The sequence below is a fragment of the Scleropages formosus genome, chromosome 4, assembly GCF_900964775.1.
Source record: "Scleropages formosus chromosome 4, fSclFor1.1, whole genome shotgun sequence".
NCBI classification, from domain to species: Eukaryota; Metazoa; Chordata; class Actinopteri; order Osteoglossiformes; family Osteoglossidae; genus Scleropages; species Scleropages formosus.
Genome location: NC_041809.1, coordinates 30,186,501 through 30,201,257, shown reverse-complemented (window position 1 = coordinate 30,201,257; position 14,757 = coordinate 30,186,501). Strand labels below are relative to the sequence as shown.

The window sequence follows — 14,757 nt, the reverse complement described above, 5'->3', positions numbered from 1 at the left end:
AAAAGCCAGTGCTGCTCTAAGGCAAACCAAGCTATTTGTTATGGTTCCTGCTGGCACTCCTCTTCAATACTCCAGCCTTTTATATGTTGGTATTCAGACTTTTTTGAACCAGAAATGGACAGGGGATTTATTGCAAGACACGGCGTACATAATTGCTTTGTTATTAACGAGAAGAAACCTCTCCAGCTATCGGTAAATTGTTTTGATGCGTGCTGTGTCCCTCAAGCAGCAAACAACTTACAAAAGTGATCAGTGGTTTATCGAAGACAGATGGAATGTGTGTGCTTCTAGTGGAAAAAGTGGAACAAGTGGAACCCCTTCCTCAGCACCACAGATCATCAAGACTTTTTGAAATGTGTCTTTCTAACCCTTAAATCTACTCATAAACAAAGGATGTCATCATTGTCAGGTCATCTGTAAAACCTCTTATTAGTGGTTGCCTAAAATCTCTAAGTGCTCCTCTCCATTCCACCTGATTGTGGGATCCAACCACAACATAACTAAGTTACCACTGATCTGACATTCTTTTTTGATCAGTTGTGTCATCACTCCTAAAAGTGCACAATTGGCAGTAGACCGCCAATGTTGTGCTTCCTGTATGTATGTGGTCTCCGCTGTCTGCTTAGCTGGCACTAAACTATTGGTAGTTGTCAACCAATTTGTTCCATGTTGTCAATGGATAAAAAAGCAAAAATACATAATATATATCTTTTAGTGTATCTAAATACATCTAACATGACAGCACAAGCTGTTTGTGGCTTTCCAGCAACAGACAGCATCTCCCTGGTGGGAACTTACACTAAAAGTTAATCAGATCCCAGTCTGAGTCCACGTAGCACTACCCCGAACACGTTATTCTGCTGTCATGATCCACAACAGTCTATGATATCGCAGCACAATTTAAGACTTAATTGCAGTCAAAGATATATCATTTTATATATTCAATTCTTCAATATTTTTATTAAACAAAACCAGTTACAAAAGAAGCCAAAAAAAGCTGTGTTTAAATGCATTTCAATTCAACTCGCTAAAAATATTCCCTAAAACATTCCTTAAAGAACGGGAAAACATGTAAAAATAATGTAAAGGTTGTGAAAACAAGTCTAAGAAAAGTACTATAATGCACATAAAATGTAACAGCTACTGGGACATTTCGAAAAAGGACACATTTGCCTGTAAAAATACAAAAGAAAACGTGAGCTCTAAAACTAGTTGTGCAATCAACGATTGAGGCATTTGTTTATATGAACAAGGGCAGGGCTTTGTGGTAAAACCCAGGTGAGTCCAACTGGTAAGTCCAAGGCATGATCACTGCTCATCTCTCTTTCCAAAGGTGGTTTGCTAGTTTACGTGGTCAGTGCAGCTGCTCACATTTTTCCTATCGGTCAATATCCTTGAAACATACTTCAGCAGCTGTATGGGAGAGGTAGACAACAAATAAGCAAAGCGTTTAGTGTTAGCCAGTCGGTCACTTTTGTGATCGTTAAATGAAAACAAAACATTAAGGTGAGAGGTGGAGCTTACTTTATGCTGACTCATGAGAACTTTTTGGTATATGGTGTCTTTATACTTTATCTCGTCTTCCATTGTGTCCAACAAGGCAACTCCTGCAGACTGCAACTCCTCTTCACTGAGACTGGGGTTATCCTTCCACTGTAAAGCACAGAATTCTCTTTGATTATATAACAAGTTATAGTATAACAGCTGCATGCTGTATTTTGTGCTATTCAAATTTTAGTTTCTAAAATTAGAACTGTTGTTTTTCCCTCTAGGCCTCATATACAATAACCACAGGCCTTCAGCCATAAATCAGAACATCTTTGGGTCTGTTGAAGCAAACTTTACCACACACTTTGAAGTTTTTGTCTTTGGAATACTCAGATCATAAAACTTGGGTCTTATTATGAGTCTCAGTCTGGTCACATAATGTTCTAAGAATACAACAGTCTTGATATGTGCCTTTTGTTAGTCTCTTGCCAATATTATCCCTCATCATTTGAGTGATTTGTAATTTCACCACCATTTGAAGCCAATGCCAGCAGAATTTAATAAGAGATGGTGAAAACAGTGGTTAGTAAATTTACTTAGACATTTGTTGTAAAAACAAACACTGATCACTGCAGAAATGAGCCTTGATATTTTCACTACCTAGGGGGGTGCAGTGGCGCAGCGGGTTTGGCCTGTGCCTGTTCTCCAGTGGGTCTGGGGTTCGAGTCCCGCTTAGGGTGCCTTGTGACGGATTGGCGTCCCGTCCTGGGTGTGTCCCCCTCCACCTCCAGCCTTGTGCCCTGTGTTGCTGGGTTGGGCTCCGGCTTGCCGCGACCCCGCTTGGGACAAGCGGCTTCAGACAATATGTCTGTGTGTGTGTATTTTTACTACATTCAAGTGGACAGATAAAGACATAACGGTAATATACATCTTTTCTGAACACACGGATATATTCCAGGACAGATAAATACACCTCACACTGATTATGAATGTTAGCTAGTCATATATCGACATCTAACGTGATATCTAAGATGGCTTCTGAACGTTAGCAGCAAAAGCCACCACTGCTCATATTATTTTCTCAGCAGATTAGTTGAAGACTTGATATAAGTCATTTCAAATCAATTTAGCTAGTGTGTTTTTGGTTTTGAAAGAATGTAGATGTCATCTCTGTTTGACTTCAGGTGGTCCAATACTCACAAGCTGACTGAGTATTTCCTCCAGGGGCTTTCTGGGCTGCATCTCCAATGCTTTGCTGGCCTCCCTCACTTTCACTCGACCTTGAAGGAGGAGTGCCTTTTAATGAAATAAAAAACACAATTTGTGGTGTGTACAGTGTGAACAGTCTATATAAATAAAAACAGATAAGAGTATGATACGGGGCAATATGAAATGTGTCTTGGACCCTTTCACCGACCTGAAGCTCTTCATCGGTCATAGTGCTCAGAGATGCCATGCTAAAGGAGAAGAAGTGGTCAGAAGTCTCTAGGCCAGTGTCTTCATTCCAGTTTAATGGTTTCTTTGTATGAAAAGGAAAAAAAAAGTTATTTGATAAAATGACTAAAATGGGCAGCACGGTGCTACAGCGAGTAGCACAGCTGTCTCACAGCACCTGAGTGGTGCAAGAGGACAGGGATTCAATCCCCGCTCTGTCTGTGCGTAATTTGCATGTTCTCCCCATGTCTGCGTGGGTTTCCTCCCACAGCCCAAAGTCATGCTGGTCAGGTTCATGCTGGTCAGTGTGTGAGTGACTGGGAGAGTGTGTTCCACTGATGAATGGATGAGTGACCCATTGTAAGTATTGTATCTACTGGTGTAAGTCACCGAGGTGAATAAGGTGTGTGGGCTGATCACTGAACATTACATAGAGTTCGTTGGAAGTCGCTTTGGAGAAAAAGCGTCTGCTAAATAAATAAATGTAAAAGTTACACAGCACAAAAAGCACTCTACGTAGTTAACTTTTATACACATTTGCATATTAAAATGTATGAGGTACTGGGTTGGACCAAAAATTAGCAACAGTATTCAGAGGAGCTAATAAGGGGACAGATTAGACTTGCTTAGGGGTAGGTACACTTCCACTCTCCTTTACACCTATCACATTTATACAAAAAAGTCTGCAAAATTAAACACACATTTCCGATGGTAAAATTATGAAACATTTGAGTGCTTTTTTATAACTGCTGAACAAAAAACAGGTCTATAAGAAGGATAATTTAAATAAGATACTGACTAATATATACCGGTCTTATTTACTCTAAACAGAGTTTTCATTTCACAAACACAAACAAATTTCAGGAAAAAAAAAAAGTCTAAAACAAAAGTTTAAAGATTGTATGAAGCCATGTCTGAGTTTTTTTCCCTCTTATTTTTAGTTCTAGTTTAATAGCACATTTAATAAATTAGCAAATCTGTAGTTAATCTTAATATCAAACAGTATTCATTTTAAATATACAAACTCTTTTCTCACCCTCATTAATTTGGATACAGAACGCCTCCAACGTTTCATTTGTTTACCTCCTGTAAGCATAACTCTCCCAGCAAAGGTCAACAGCACACACTTGTTACTAGATTTTAATGGATCTTCCGATGCAGGTTCTGTCCAGTTCTCCCTAGTACCAGGGTGGTTTCAGGCATTGCTAATAAACAAGTATCAGCAGAGTGTTCTGTTTTCTGGAGATACATCCAACAACACCACTGTGTGGGTGAGTGGGTGAGGGAAGGGGATGGGCAGGGAGGGGACTGGCAGGTACCGAGAAGGGCAGCTATAGCTTTGCAAGGATCAACGATACCATGAATCATTTTCGACTCCCAAAAAGAACTTACTGATAACACCATAAATACACAGCTGCATCTGCAAGACCACGCCTTATTTTTTTTTTTTTTTAAACATTCAAGCTGAAATGTGATCCCACAGAAACTCATTATTGGTAGACAAACTCATAGATTGGTATCAAAAATTTGGTACTGGTATGAACTTCCTACATTGTTGCTTTTGAGTGAATGAAAAGCACAGCATTGGTCCTAATGAAAACTTCAGAAAACACTGTTTCTTCTACATGACAATTTAAGTGTAACTTAACTGGAAAGGATTTTTTATGCCCAAAGTTGATCTTACTTAGTAGTTTGTAAACTTTTTTCATAAGTGAAGCTGACTCCAATTTTGGTACAAACTGCCATTGTAACAAATCCTAACTAAACTATGACTAAACATGATTGAATTATAGCTGAAAAATATGCAGACAAGCAAACATTACATTCCCATGGCATAATTTAACAATGAGGTAGAAAGGGAGAGGGTTCAAAGCTGAAAGTACATATCAAAGTCTGACGATTAGACTATAAGTGGCACTGTATCAAACAGCTGAAGTTCACATGTGGCACAATTTGAAGAAATTGTAAAAAAAAAAAAGAAAAAAAAACAGGGCTAGAAATATTAACAATTTCAGTCAATCATATATTCAGTAATAAATTTGCCATTGACAGCAATGAAATTAAACAATTTAGATTTTTTTCACATTGCATCTGAAATCTGAAAAATTTTGAAGTGATGAAATGCAAAAAATTCTCTTAAAAAGTCATATCTAAAAATTACTTTGTGTGACTTGATTTACAATTCATTGTAAATGGCACTTTACAAATAGCTCAGCAGAAAGGAGTAACAAGCCATCATGTTCCTTACAAGAAATGCTTTGTTTGGTAATTAAAAAAATGGGTAATAATGATATTAATTTTATATAGCACACAGGTTACAAGTATAAAACAAAAAGTTTACAATAAATATTCAAGAATTTCACATTCTGTTAAAAAAATAAAAATAAAAGACTATATCCTTAAAAATTGCCTGTCCAATGCAGGGTTATAAAGAATTGAAGCCTATTCTGAGAGCGTGGGACAAAAGACAGGGTACACCCAAAATGAGATGCCAGTCCTTGGCAGGACAGTTTTAAACTTATTAAACATTCATTTACACATACATACAGTATAGGCAATGAGGACTTACCAATTCACCTGAAAAGCATAGAGTGTCTTGGGATTTTAAGTGGAAACCAGGGCACCCAGTCACTGATCCATCATTAGCATAAGAAATCACCTAACCATCAAAAAATAAACTATTAAACATAATGAAGTCCTCTACAAGGCATGAAACAGCAAAAATACATAGTTACTATATTTAAGGCAACATCATGGTGTGCTGTTTACAAAAGCCTTGTGGGAAATGTTTAAGTATAAAAGACAGGAAATTCTGGCAGCAACAAACAACTCAGAAGTAATTGAAAATCTCAGCCCTAACAATAAAGCCTGCCAAAAACAGTTTGAGAGTAAAAACATGTGGCTCGAGAAATCAGTATGATTAAAGTGAAGGACTGGGTTCCACTGGGGTACCTACCGTTTTGTTTTGTTTTGTATTGTTCTTTCTTTGATTGGATTTAATGGTGCCTTCCAGTCCATGGGTGTTAACCTGCAAGTCCAAGTAACCACCGATAAGTGAATGAAAATGAAGACATCATGAACATGTACTACTGGAAAGCTCAACATTCATTTGAATAAATATTAAACATTTCAAATCTTGGCTCAATTAAACCTTAACTGTGATCAACATTAGTTATGTATTTACGTATTCGGTGTTTGTATTATTCATGGTTTGAATATTTTTTCAAATGTGAACAAACTGTGCACGTTTTCAGCAACACAGTTATGGAAGTCATTATAGTCTAAATTCACACTGAGATATATAAATTGCATGAAGTTAGAAGTTTAAAAGATAAACTGGAGATTCACAACCCTGTATTGATAACTGCAATACATTTAACGAGTAAGTCTTGAAGTCTTAAGTGTACCTGTGAGAGAGTGGTTGCGTCTTCTATAGTTTGAGGTGGGAAGGACTTCATCTTCATAGCCTGTATGAATTTGCAAAGTGACTGTAGCTGTTATGGTTTACAGGAGGTTTGAACCCTGAATTTGTGTTTAACAGCTCGTATAATTTAGTCTGCAGTTGCTAAAGTCAGCATAATTCTCCGGAATTTCACATTCTCTCTGAAAAGTCAATAATAACAACAAGAACAGAAAATGAATGGGGACACCATTACCCAGCTCAACAAAGTATTCATAACAGACAGTAACATTTTAGTAAAGTAAAACTAGCAAGACCTGGATGTATACCACAGAACAAACTAAAATTGTTGCTGACTTAATAGAGAAATATGTACCACTTTGGGTAGAAAATGGTAGCGTTACAGTGTTCACAATGTTAAGATTCTGCCACACTGGCCATTTTACGGTGGCCACATTACACTGACCATGCTACAGGTGCCGTGTTACGAAGACCACTAACCTGTTTCTCTGCTTCATACTCAGCCCAAGCAGCCTTGCGGTCTTCCTCACTCAAGGCTTCCTCCTCCTTGTGGTCCAGCAGGGAGTCATGTTCATGGTAGCCCACTATTTGATCCTTGAAGCTGTGCAACAATTCGGCCAGGATAGAATCCTGAAAAGAGAAGTTGGACAGACACAGAATAATTGCCACTTTCACCCATTTTCATCACTGTCTGTTTAATTTATGCACATTTTAAATGTTTCAGAGTTTGGCTCAAAACCTCATCTCAATCTTCCTGAAAGCACTGTCTTTCTTAAGAATCACTGTTGAAGTGATTGCTCTGGACTCAAAAAAAAAAAAAAAAAAAAAAAAAAAAAAAAAAAAAAACCCCGCCTGACCAGAAATTACTATTAGCAAAATGAGAGTTAGATTCTTTTGAACAAATTGAATGACATGCAATCAAAGTCCAAACACTCAGAAGCAGACATGCTGAGAAATGAACTGGAAGATTATTTAATTGTAGCTTCCATGACAACATGCTCACAGAAAACAATACCTGTGTAAAAGTACTCTCTGCCAGCATGGGTCAAACAAATGTGGTTTAAATTACACTGTGCAGCACTTGTTTACTTTTCTTTGTCTCGCCGCTGTATTAAATGGATCTCTACAATGGGCAAACAGCACCGTCTCTGCGTTATTATGCCTATATTTATGGCAGATTCAGTTTCAAAACTGTTTGATCTCATATGTTCTTCGTGTTAGTGATTTCATGTCTTCAAGCTAAATTAACTTGGTTGAGAGAACAAACGCTCGAAGAACTGATTACAAATTTGGGCTACAATGAGGGTCTATAAACAGAAAATAAACATATATCCTAACAGTGGGAAACCTGATCTCTTTCAGGGTGCAGGGAGCTGACCGAATCAGGAAAAACAAAACCAAAAGAGATAAAAAACCATGAAAGGTAACAGTCAAAACACCCATGATTTTCAGAATTATGACAAGACAGTTTAATGAGCTACAGAGCTGCAGATACGCCAGCGCTCAACCTACCGGTTTGATGTGATTAACTGGGTTTGATGGCTGGAAAATAAAAACATGTGGCAAACACACACACAATCATGGCAAGTAAAGCTTATTTTTTACCCAGCACACATAGCAGGGATATACAGAGGATTCTGGGACATTCACGATGCAATTGCAAGCCAGAACAGAATATACCGAGAATATACTAAGCAGAGAACATCTGCCACTTTGGGGGTTAAAACAGGCAAACAGACATTAATACTGTTCATTTGAAGTCCAGCACCCCCCTCCACCTGAAAGGAAGGCATTGTGGGAAACAGGATGATTAAGCCGTTGCTTACATCTCTTCCAAACACATTTCAAACATTCTCTCGCAAATGTTTGCCTTCATAAACGAACAGCTTAAGCTTAAGCTTATCTGCAAGGTGTCTAATACTGAGCTTGCAGCAAGGAGAGCGGAGTCCTTGGGTCAAATGACAGCACAGTAATCAAGAGAGCTGAAGTGCAGAGGTTCCCAAATAATCTGTGTACTACAGCTAACAGGGTGGTCCACCCTGCCTGCAGCTTGTGCAGAGCATGTGCACATTGTGTACACTAATGACAGTGAGAAAATCGTCTCAACTGCTGTGGTCAGACTGCAAAAATCACGCAGCCCACAACATATAGTTGCATCCACAAATAAAACCTTGCAGCTTTTTCCCTTGTACTTATCTTAACAGGTCATATGTTAAGCACTTTTAGGAAACCAACAGCGGGGTGCTGTATAAAATAAACAGAATTTAAACAACAGAGGCCACTAGAACACTGTACTATAATATATGCTGCTTTAAAGAATCTGTAGAGGATTAAAATGAAAATTGTGGGAGCACAAATTTTCAGGAGCAAGAAAGTGTGGTTAATAACACCGCAGTAAATATTTATCACCTATAACTGGCAAAAAGTATTGAAACGGGGAGTTCTCAAAACACACACACACACACACACACACACACACACACACACACACACACACAAATGTCTACAAGTGCTTATCCCAAGCGGGGTTGCGGCGAACTGGAGCCTAACCCGGCAACACAGGGCACAAGGCTGGAGGGGGACACACCCAGGACGGGACGCCAGTCCACCACAAGGGACCCCAAGCAGGACTTGAACCCCAGACTCGCCACGCTGCAGGCACCAGCCAAACCCGCTGCACCACCGTGCCCTCCACGTTCTCAAAATAATTTTAAGAATAAAATTCTAAAAAGCAAAGGCTGGTAAAAGATGTGCCTTGGATTATAACTCTGAGAATCACATCGCTGACATTAGCTTGACAGTTAGAAAAATGACCTGATGCAATAAATGCTTTTCTTTGAAAATTCCCAGGATAATCTCGAAAATCAAGTTTTTTCTAGACTATGAAGCAAATCCCAACAATAACAGAACAGCTGACCAGCAAAAATAACACACAAATAACCCGTATTAGCTGCAAACATGCATCAATTGCAACTTGTCTGTCCAGGTCTTTCCAAGTACTAACAGAGTTGCAGTGAGATGGGAAGTGAATCATACTGTGCAGCTCTGGATGCAGTGCAGAGGGACACAAACTGTGGAAAAAAAGGATTAACAGCTACTGCCAACAGAAGCAGAAAAAACCTTTATACTGAATAATTCCCTGCAGAAGGATGTCCATTCTGAACTTTGTACTTGCCAACTAGCCAAACAGAATTTCTAAAACAGGGACCTTGCAAGGAAGCACAGCTTCAGCCTACAGTGCAGTGAGTCAAAGGATGGCAACTATGTCTGAGCCATAACAAGGCATGCAGGCGCAGGCCAGCCTCATAGGATTCTGGGAACACTTCATTCATGCATACCTCAGGGGTACATCGGGCTAGTTTCATTTCTGCCTTTGGAAAAACACTGACGAGTACAAAAAAAGAAAAAAGGAAAAAAAAAATTCATTACAATTTGTCTTTACCTGTTGCTGGAAATACCCTTCTTGCTTTAAGGAGTTCTGCATTAAACAAATTAAAACAACTGGTAAGACTTCTTAAAACAAAATTTAGAGGCTGAACATTGGCGTAAGATGGTTTTGGTTTATGGCTTACAATTTAACTCAATTGTCTGCATTACAGTTATTACGACTAACATTTAACATGAGTACTTATCTATAGCAAAATGAATAAGTCAGCCTTAGAGGGACATCACCGTGTAACATGTTTATACCGCACCCTTGGAGAATTTAGCTCTTAAAAATTTCTTTTTTTAAAGTTTTAGAGGGAAGAAGAGAGGCATGGCTGTGATACTGCTAGTCCTTTTGGCCATTTCTTCTATTCAGAAAGACTTTTTGGTACTTCAAAAGCATCAGTTAAAAAGAGGTAAAGACTATTCTAAACATTTTCTTATGTATGTATGCTGTATGTTCATAGTAAAGGGTGGGGGGGGGGGGGAAAACAGTTAAAATATAGTTGGAAGAAAGTCAAGTTAGGTACATTTTTGTTTGGTCAGAAACTGGCTGTTTACCTAAATTCCAGAAGTGAGTGTTTTTCTTCCTCTGATTTCCTTTAGTGTCTCTGGCTTTCTGAACTTTCCACCTTCCTTTTAATGTACACCAATATTCACTCAATAGATTTTACAGCTTTCATTACTGGTACAATAAACCACTCCTGGCAGTTCTCTAATTAACATCAATCCTTGTGGAGCACTTCCCTCAGGTTGCACGTGGAATGCTGAGGGCCTTTTATCTCCAGCACTGTTCCCATGACTATGACTGAGCAATATACAGATGCAGAGACAGTATTAACTGATCATCAAAGGGAGAATCTTAAGGATGTGATGGCTCTGGATATATGTAATAACTAACTGCAATGAATCATTATAACTTATACAGCTACACAGAGAAATTCTACGGTACGCATATTTCTAAACTCTGTATTTCACTATCAGCATACAGCCAAATGTACTCTGTAATAGGTGACACTATCCTCAGAGCTTATTGATGCAGTTTCAGGTGAACAAGATCAGTCCCCACTATGAGTTAAACTGCAGTGTTACCATGTATGTTGCTTGCAATGCTCTACCACTGCATCAATTCTCGTTTCTTTCGGGCTGAAGCTTCTGTGAAATGAATGAATGAATGACATCCAGGAGAACATCTGGGGAGGCTTAGAACTGCTTCTAATTAGCATTACTGACACCCAGCAGGTGGAAAGGACCAGAACTGCAGCAAACTGCTGTTTTTGCAACAGTGGCCCCTCACCACTCCCGGACTGCCCGTCAGATCTCTCTTCCTGGTCACATCCAGCATTCTGGTGGGTGCTACTCAGCCCTGTCTCCAGCTCCCTCTTTCATAAAGAGTTGCCCTGCAGGCCTCAGCCTGAGCCAGATGGCTAGCCTGGACGGCTGTCTTGTCTGGACCTTGGGCCTCCTCCTTTGTCATTAGGGAAGAACACTCATTTCCTTTGTCTCAAATTAGTTCCTCCTGGGATTACACAGACACACTCCTGGAGGGCAAGGAAGGGGTTAAATAATGACTGTTCATCTGGGATGATGTTTTTACAGAGCTCATTTGAAACTACAAAGAGCAATGGTGAATCATTTTAACAGATGGTCTTCTTTATCACGAACTGGTTTAGGCCAAGAGTGGGAAGGAAGGGGAAGAGAAATTGAGAACGTACATGTCAGGTGTAACATCAATTGGTTTTGAAAAGCTTAAGTTTGAAAATATTAAAGCGTAGGCAGTCAGACATGAACACACATATTGGAGAACACTTTGGTCTGCGTGTTTGGGTATGTTCATCGTGCAAGTGTTGGGAGGTGGAGGCTCCTTCATCCCTTTGCAGTCCCATTAAAAAGAAATCTGCCCCACTGATTAAACCAGCTAAGTTTTTTTTTTTTTTTTCCCCTTTTTTATAATTTCCCCCTAGAAGCAGTCTGAACTGCTGGGTTACCTTTCAACCTCATCCTGCACAGATGTCAATATTCAACTACAAGGGCATTTAACCACATCTAAGGAAATATGCCCTGGCAACCCTCACTGTGCCATTCTGTTAAATCCACTGGGGAATGTTTGTGTTTATGGCCAGTGTGCTCCCATTATACAAAATATATAGACACTTCATTAGAGTATTAACTCTCTGCATGTCATGAAATGTTACAATTAAATTTCCTGGTATTTAGCCCTGATGGGAACCAGGCAAGGTTTGAGGAAGAGTTGACCATAACAAACAACATGGATTCTGGCCCTCACAGACTGTAGATTGTATTCCTTCTAAAGATTTACAGTACTTTGGGCTCTTACATTAAGCAACCAAAAAGTAATTCTACAAATCTTGACTGCAACGTTTACACAACTGCATAATTTTCTTAGACAACACATGCAACACTTTCACAAATGTCTTCTAAGTTGACATATACTTGACATTGCCAATACTCAGAAAAGTATCCAGAAAACTGAAAGAGGCCAAAGAGGAGATGGGTCCAAACAGTTTTAAAAGACAGAGGACACAGAGACTTTGAAATCTGGTAGGGGAAAAAACCAAGAGGTTCTTTGCGACAGACCGTTGCTTTTCTAATATATAAATAACGTTTCGTAAATAATAGACAGCAATGCAATCTATTCCCAGCTGTGTGTTACTGAACTCACTTATCTCAGCTCTGCTTGTAAAACTCCAAGGGTTTGCAAAAGCAACTGCACACCTGCACTACACTAAATAAAGGAATACGGCTCCTCGTTGTTACACTCCCCACAACGCCAACCCTAACCCCATCCAACGCAGTCTCAAGCAGGAGATAAACAGAGACAGAAAATTAGAAGTGAAGTGGTGAAGTTCTCAACATAAAGGAAAAAGTCCATTAAATTATGAAATACATAAAGTGGTGCTGAGATTCTGAAAAAGTAAAAAGTGAAAAAATAAAAGTAAATTGGGATTTTTACCTCATGCAGGGAAAACAGTCAGGTACCATAAGAAGAGTATGTACTGTACTATGGTCAGTGTGCTGTCAGCTGTCAAGATGAAATACCACAGTGATGAATACCAGGATTTGCCCTTCCTATCTTAAGTTAACATGCCCAGCTAAGTCTTTTTTTTCTGGCTTTTCCTGGCTTAGGTTAAGAATACAGCACCCTGTTCTAAATGTTTCCTTCTCCCACTTAAGTGGGGGAAAAAAAAAAATTCTGTCTTAATGATTTCAGCAGTGGTGTAAAGTCTCAGACCAAACAATAATAATTATGTTGTCCAAATAATCATATAAACCTGTGTGTGTTAAAATGCAGTTCACATTGTGTTCCTATGCTCTTAGGAAATTCATTCTTTCCAGATGCAGTTTCAAAAATGCAACACCTGGTTCTTAAACTTTAATTCAAAATAGTGAAATTGAACAAAGGAAAGGAACTCATTTTAGCGATGGAATGAAGTCTTTTCCATTTACATTTATTTATTTAGCAGATGCTTTTCTCCAAAGAAACTTCCAATAAACTCTATGTAGTGTTATCAGCCCACACACCTTATTCACCGTGGTGACTTACACTGCTAGATACACTACTTACACTGGGTCACTCACCCATACATCAGTGGAACACACTGTCTCCATCACTCACACACTATGGGGGAACCTGAACAGCATGTCTGTGGACTGTGGGAGGAAACCAGAGCACCCAGAGGAAACCCACACAGACATGGGGAGAACACGCAAACTCCAAACAGACTGAGCGGGGATCGAATCCACGTCCTCTCACACCACCCAGGCGCTGTGAGACAACAACGCTACTCGCTGTGCGTTACATTGCAGCCCTTTTCAATAATATCAACAGAAATAAATATTACTATATGTACAATCCTGATCTACACAGAAAAGGATATTTTCACTTATATTGAGAGAAAGCATCATGGTTTCTTCAACACTATAGCACATTATTATTAAATCCTATGACATGTGCAAGTGCTTTATGTAGTTTGTTACTGTACAAATAGGAAAAGAAATAGAAAAAAGGAAGAAAATTTGTGTTAGCTTAAGACGGTCTGAAATGTGCACAATACACTCACTTTGGGCAGCACTGGGGTAGTCTCTTTGGTCTTCTTCTTGGAGTTAGGGTTGTCCAACTGATGGGGCTCAAATTTGTACAGCTCCGTTAGCTCACTCGTTGTGAAATGGCGCTGAATCTGCTGCTGGTCGACTACTCTGAAGGATAACGACTGCTTGGTCACCTGTCGTTCATAGATCTTCTCTTCCATAGTTCCCTACATGTATCAGAGTGAATAATTAAACATTTTTTCTTGTAAAGACAGGAAAGGGGAGGGGGAATAAAAAAAATCAAGAATTTCTGGAATGTGCACTTTATGACAAAGAAACTTTAAAGGTTAAACATCAAAGTGTTATTGTCACCTGCTATTTGGCCTCATCACAGACACTCACCTGAGCCAGAAACCTATAAACAAAAACAGGCTTCGGCTGGCCAAACCGGTAAACTCTGAAGATACTTTGGATGTCATTAGAAGGATTCCATGAGGCATCAAAAATAATGACCCGATTAGCTGCAATTAGGTTGATTCCAAGAGATCCAGCTCTTGTGGAGATGAGGAACAAGCGGCCCCTAAAAAGGCAAAGATGACCAGTCTATCAGCAGAATAACACAGAGTGTAGTGCTTCAGGACATGGAGTAGCATTCAAGTCCAAGCGCAGAACAAACAACAGCGATATACACACACACAATGACTGAAACCGCTTGGGGATGCATGTCAAAACCATTCCCTAAGACGGGAAATTAATTAATTTTAGATGGAAGAGGAATGAAATAAAGAATATTAACAACACACACATTGTCTGAAATCACTTGTCCCAAGTGGGGTTGCAGTGAGTCAGAGCCTAACCTGGCAATACAGGGCGTACGGCTGGAGGAGGAGGGGGACACACCCAGGACAAGATGCCAGTCTGTCGCGGGGCACCCCAAG

General features: G+C 39.4%; 1 protein-coding gene across 2 annotated transcripts in view; it reads right to left on the bottom strand.

The window, feature by feature from the left end:
- Nucleotides 1-1,149: 1,149 nt before the first annotated feature.
- LOC108934422 (transcriptional regulator ATRX-like) overlaps nt 1,150-14,757 on the bottom strand; it is a 39,879-nt gene continuing 26,271 nt past the window's right edge. Inside the window, exons 29-38 of one of the 2 annotated variants that reach the window (XM_018752224.2) lie at nt 14,222-14,399; nt 13,852-14,046; nt 6,824-6,973; nt 6,330-6,389; nt 5,879-5,950; nt 5,492-5,581; nt 2,906-3,007; nt 2,689-2,784; nt 1,525-1,653; nt 1,150-1,413 (exon numbers count right to left, since the gene is read on the bottom strand). In XM_018752224.2, the coding sequence (XP_018607740.1) occupies nt 1,342-1,413; nt 1,525-1,653; nt 2,689-2,784; nt 2,906-3,007; nt 5,492-5,581; nt 5,879-5,950; nt 6,330-6,389; nt 6,824-6,973; nt 13,852-14,046; nt 14,222-14,399 (1,144 nt within the window). In that variant the 3' untranslated portion in view covers nt 1,150-1,341. Of the gene's footprint in view, nt 1,414-1,524; nt 1,654-2,688; nt 2,785-2,905; nt 3,008-5,491; nt 5,582-5,878; nt 5,951-6,329; nt 6,526-6,823; nt 6,974-13,851; nt 14,047-14,221; nt 14,400-14,757 lie in introns of those variants that run through there. The other variant, XR_001966134.2, reaches the window with a different exon arrangement.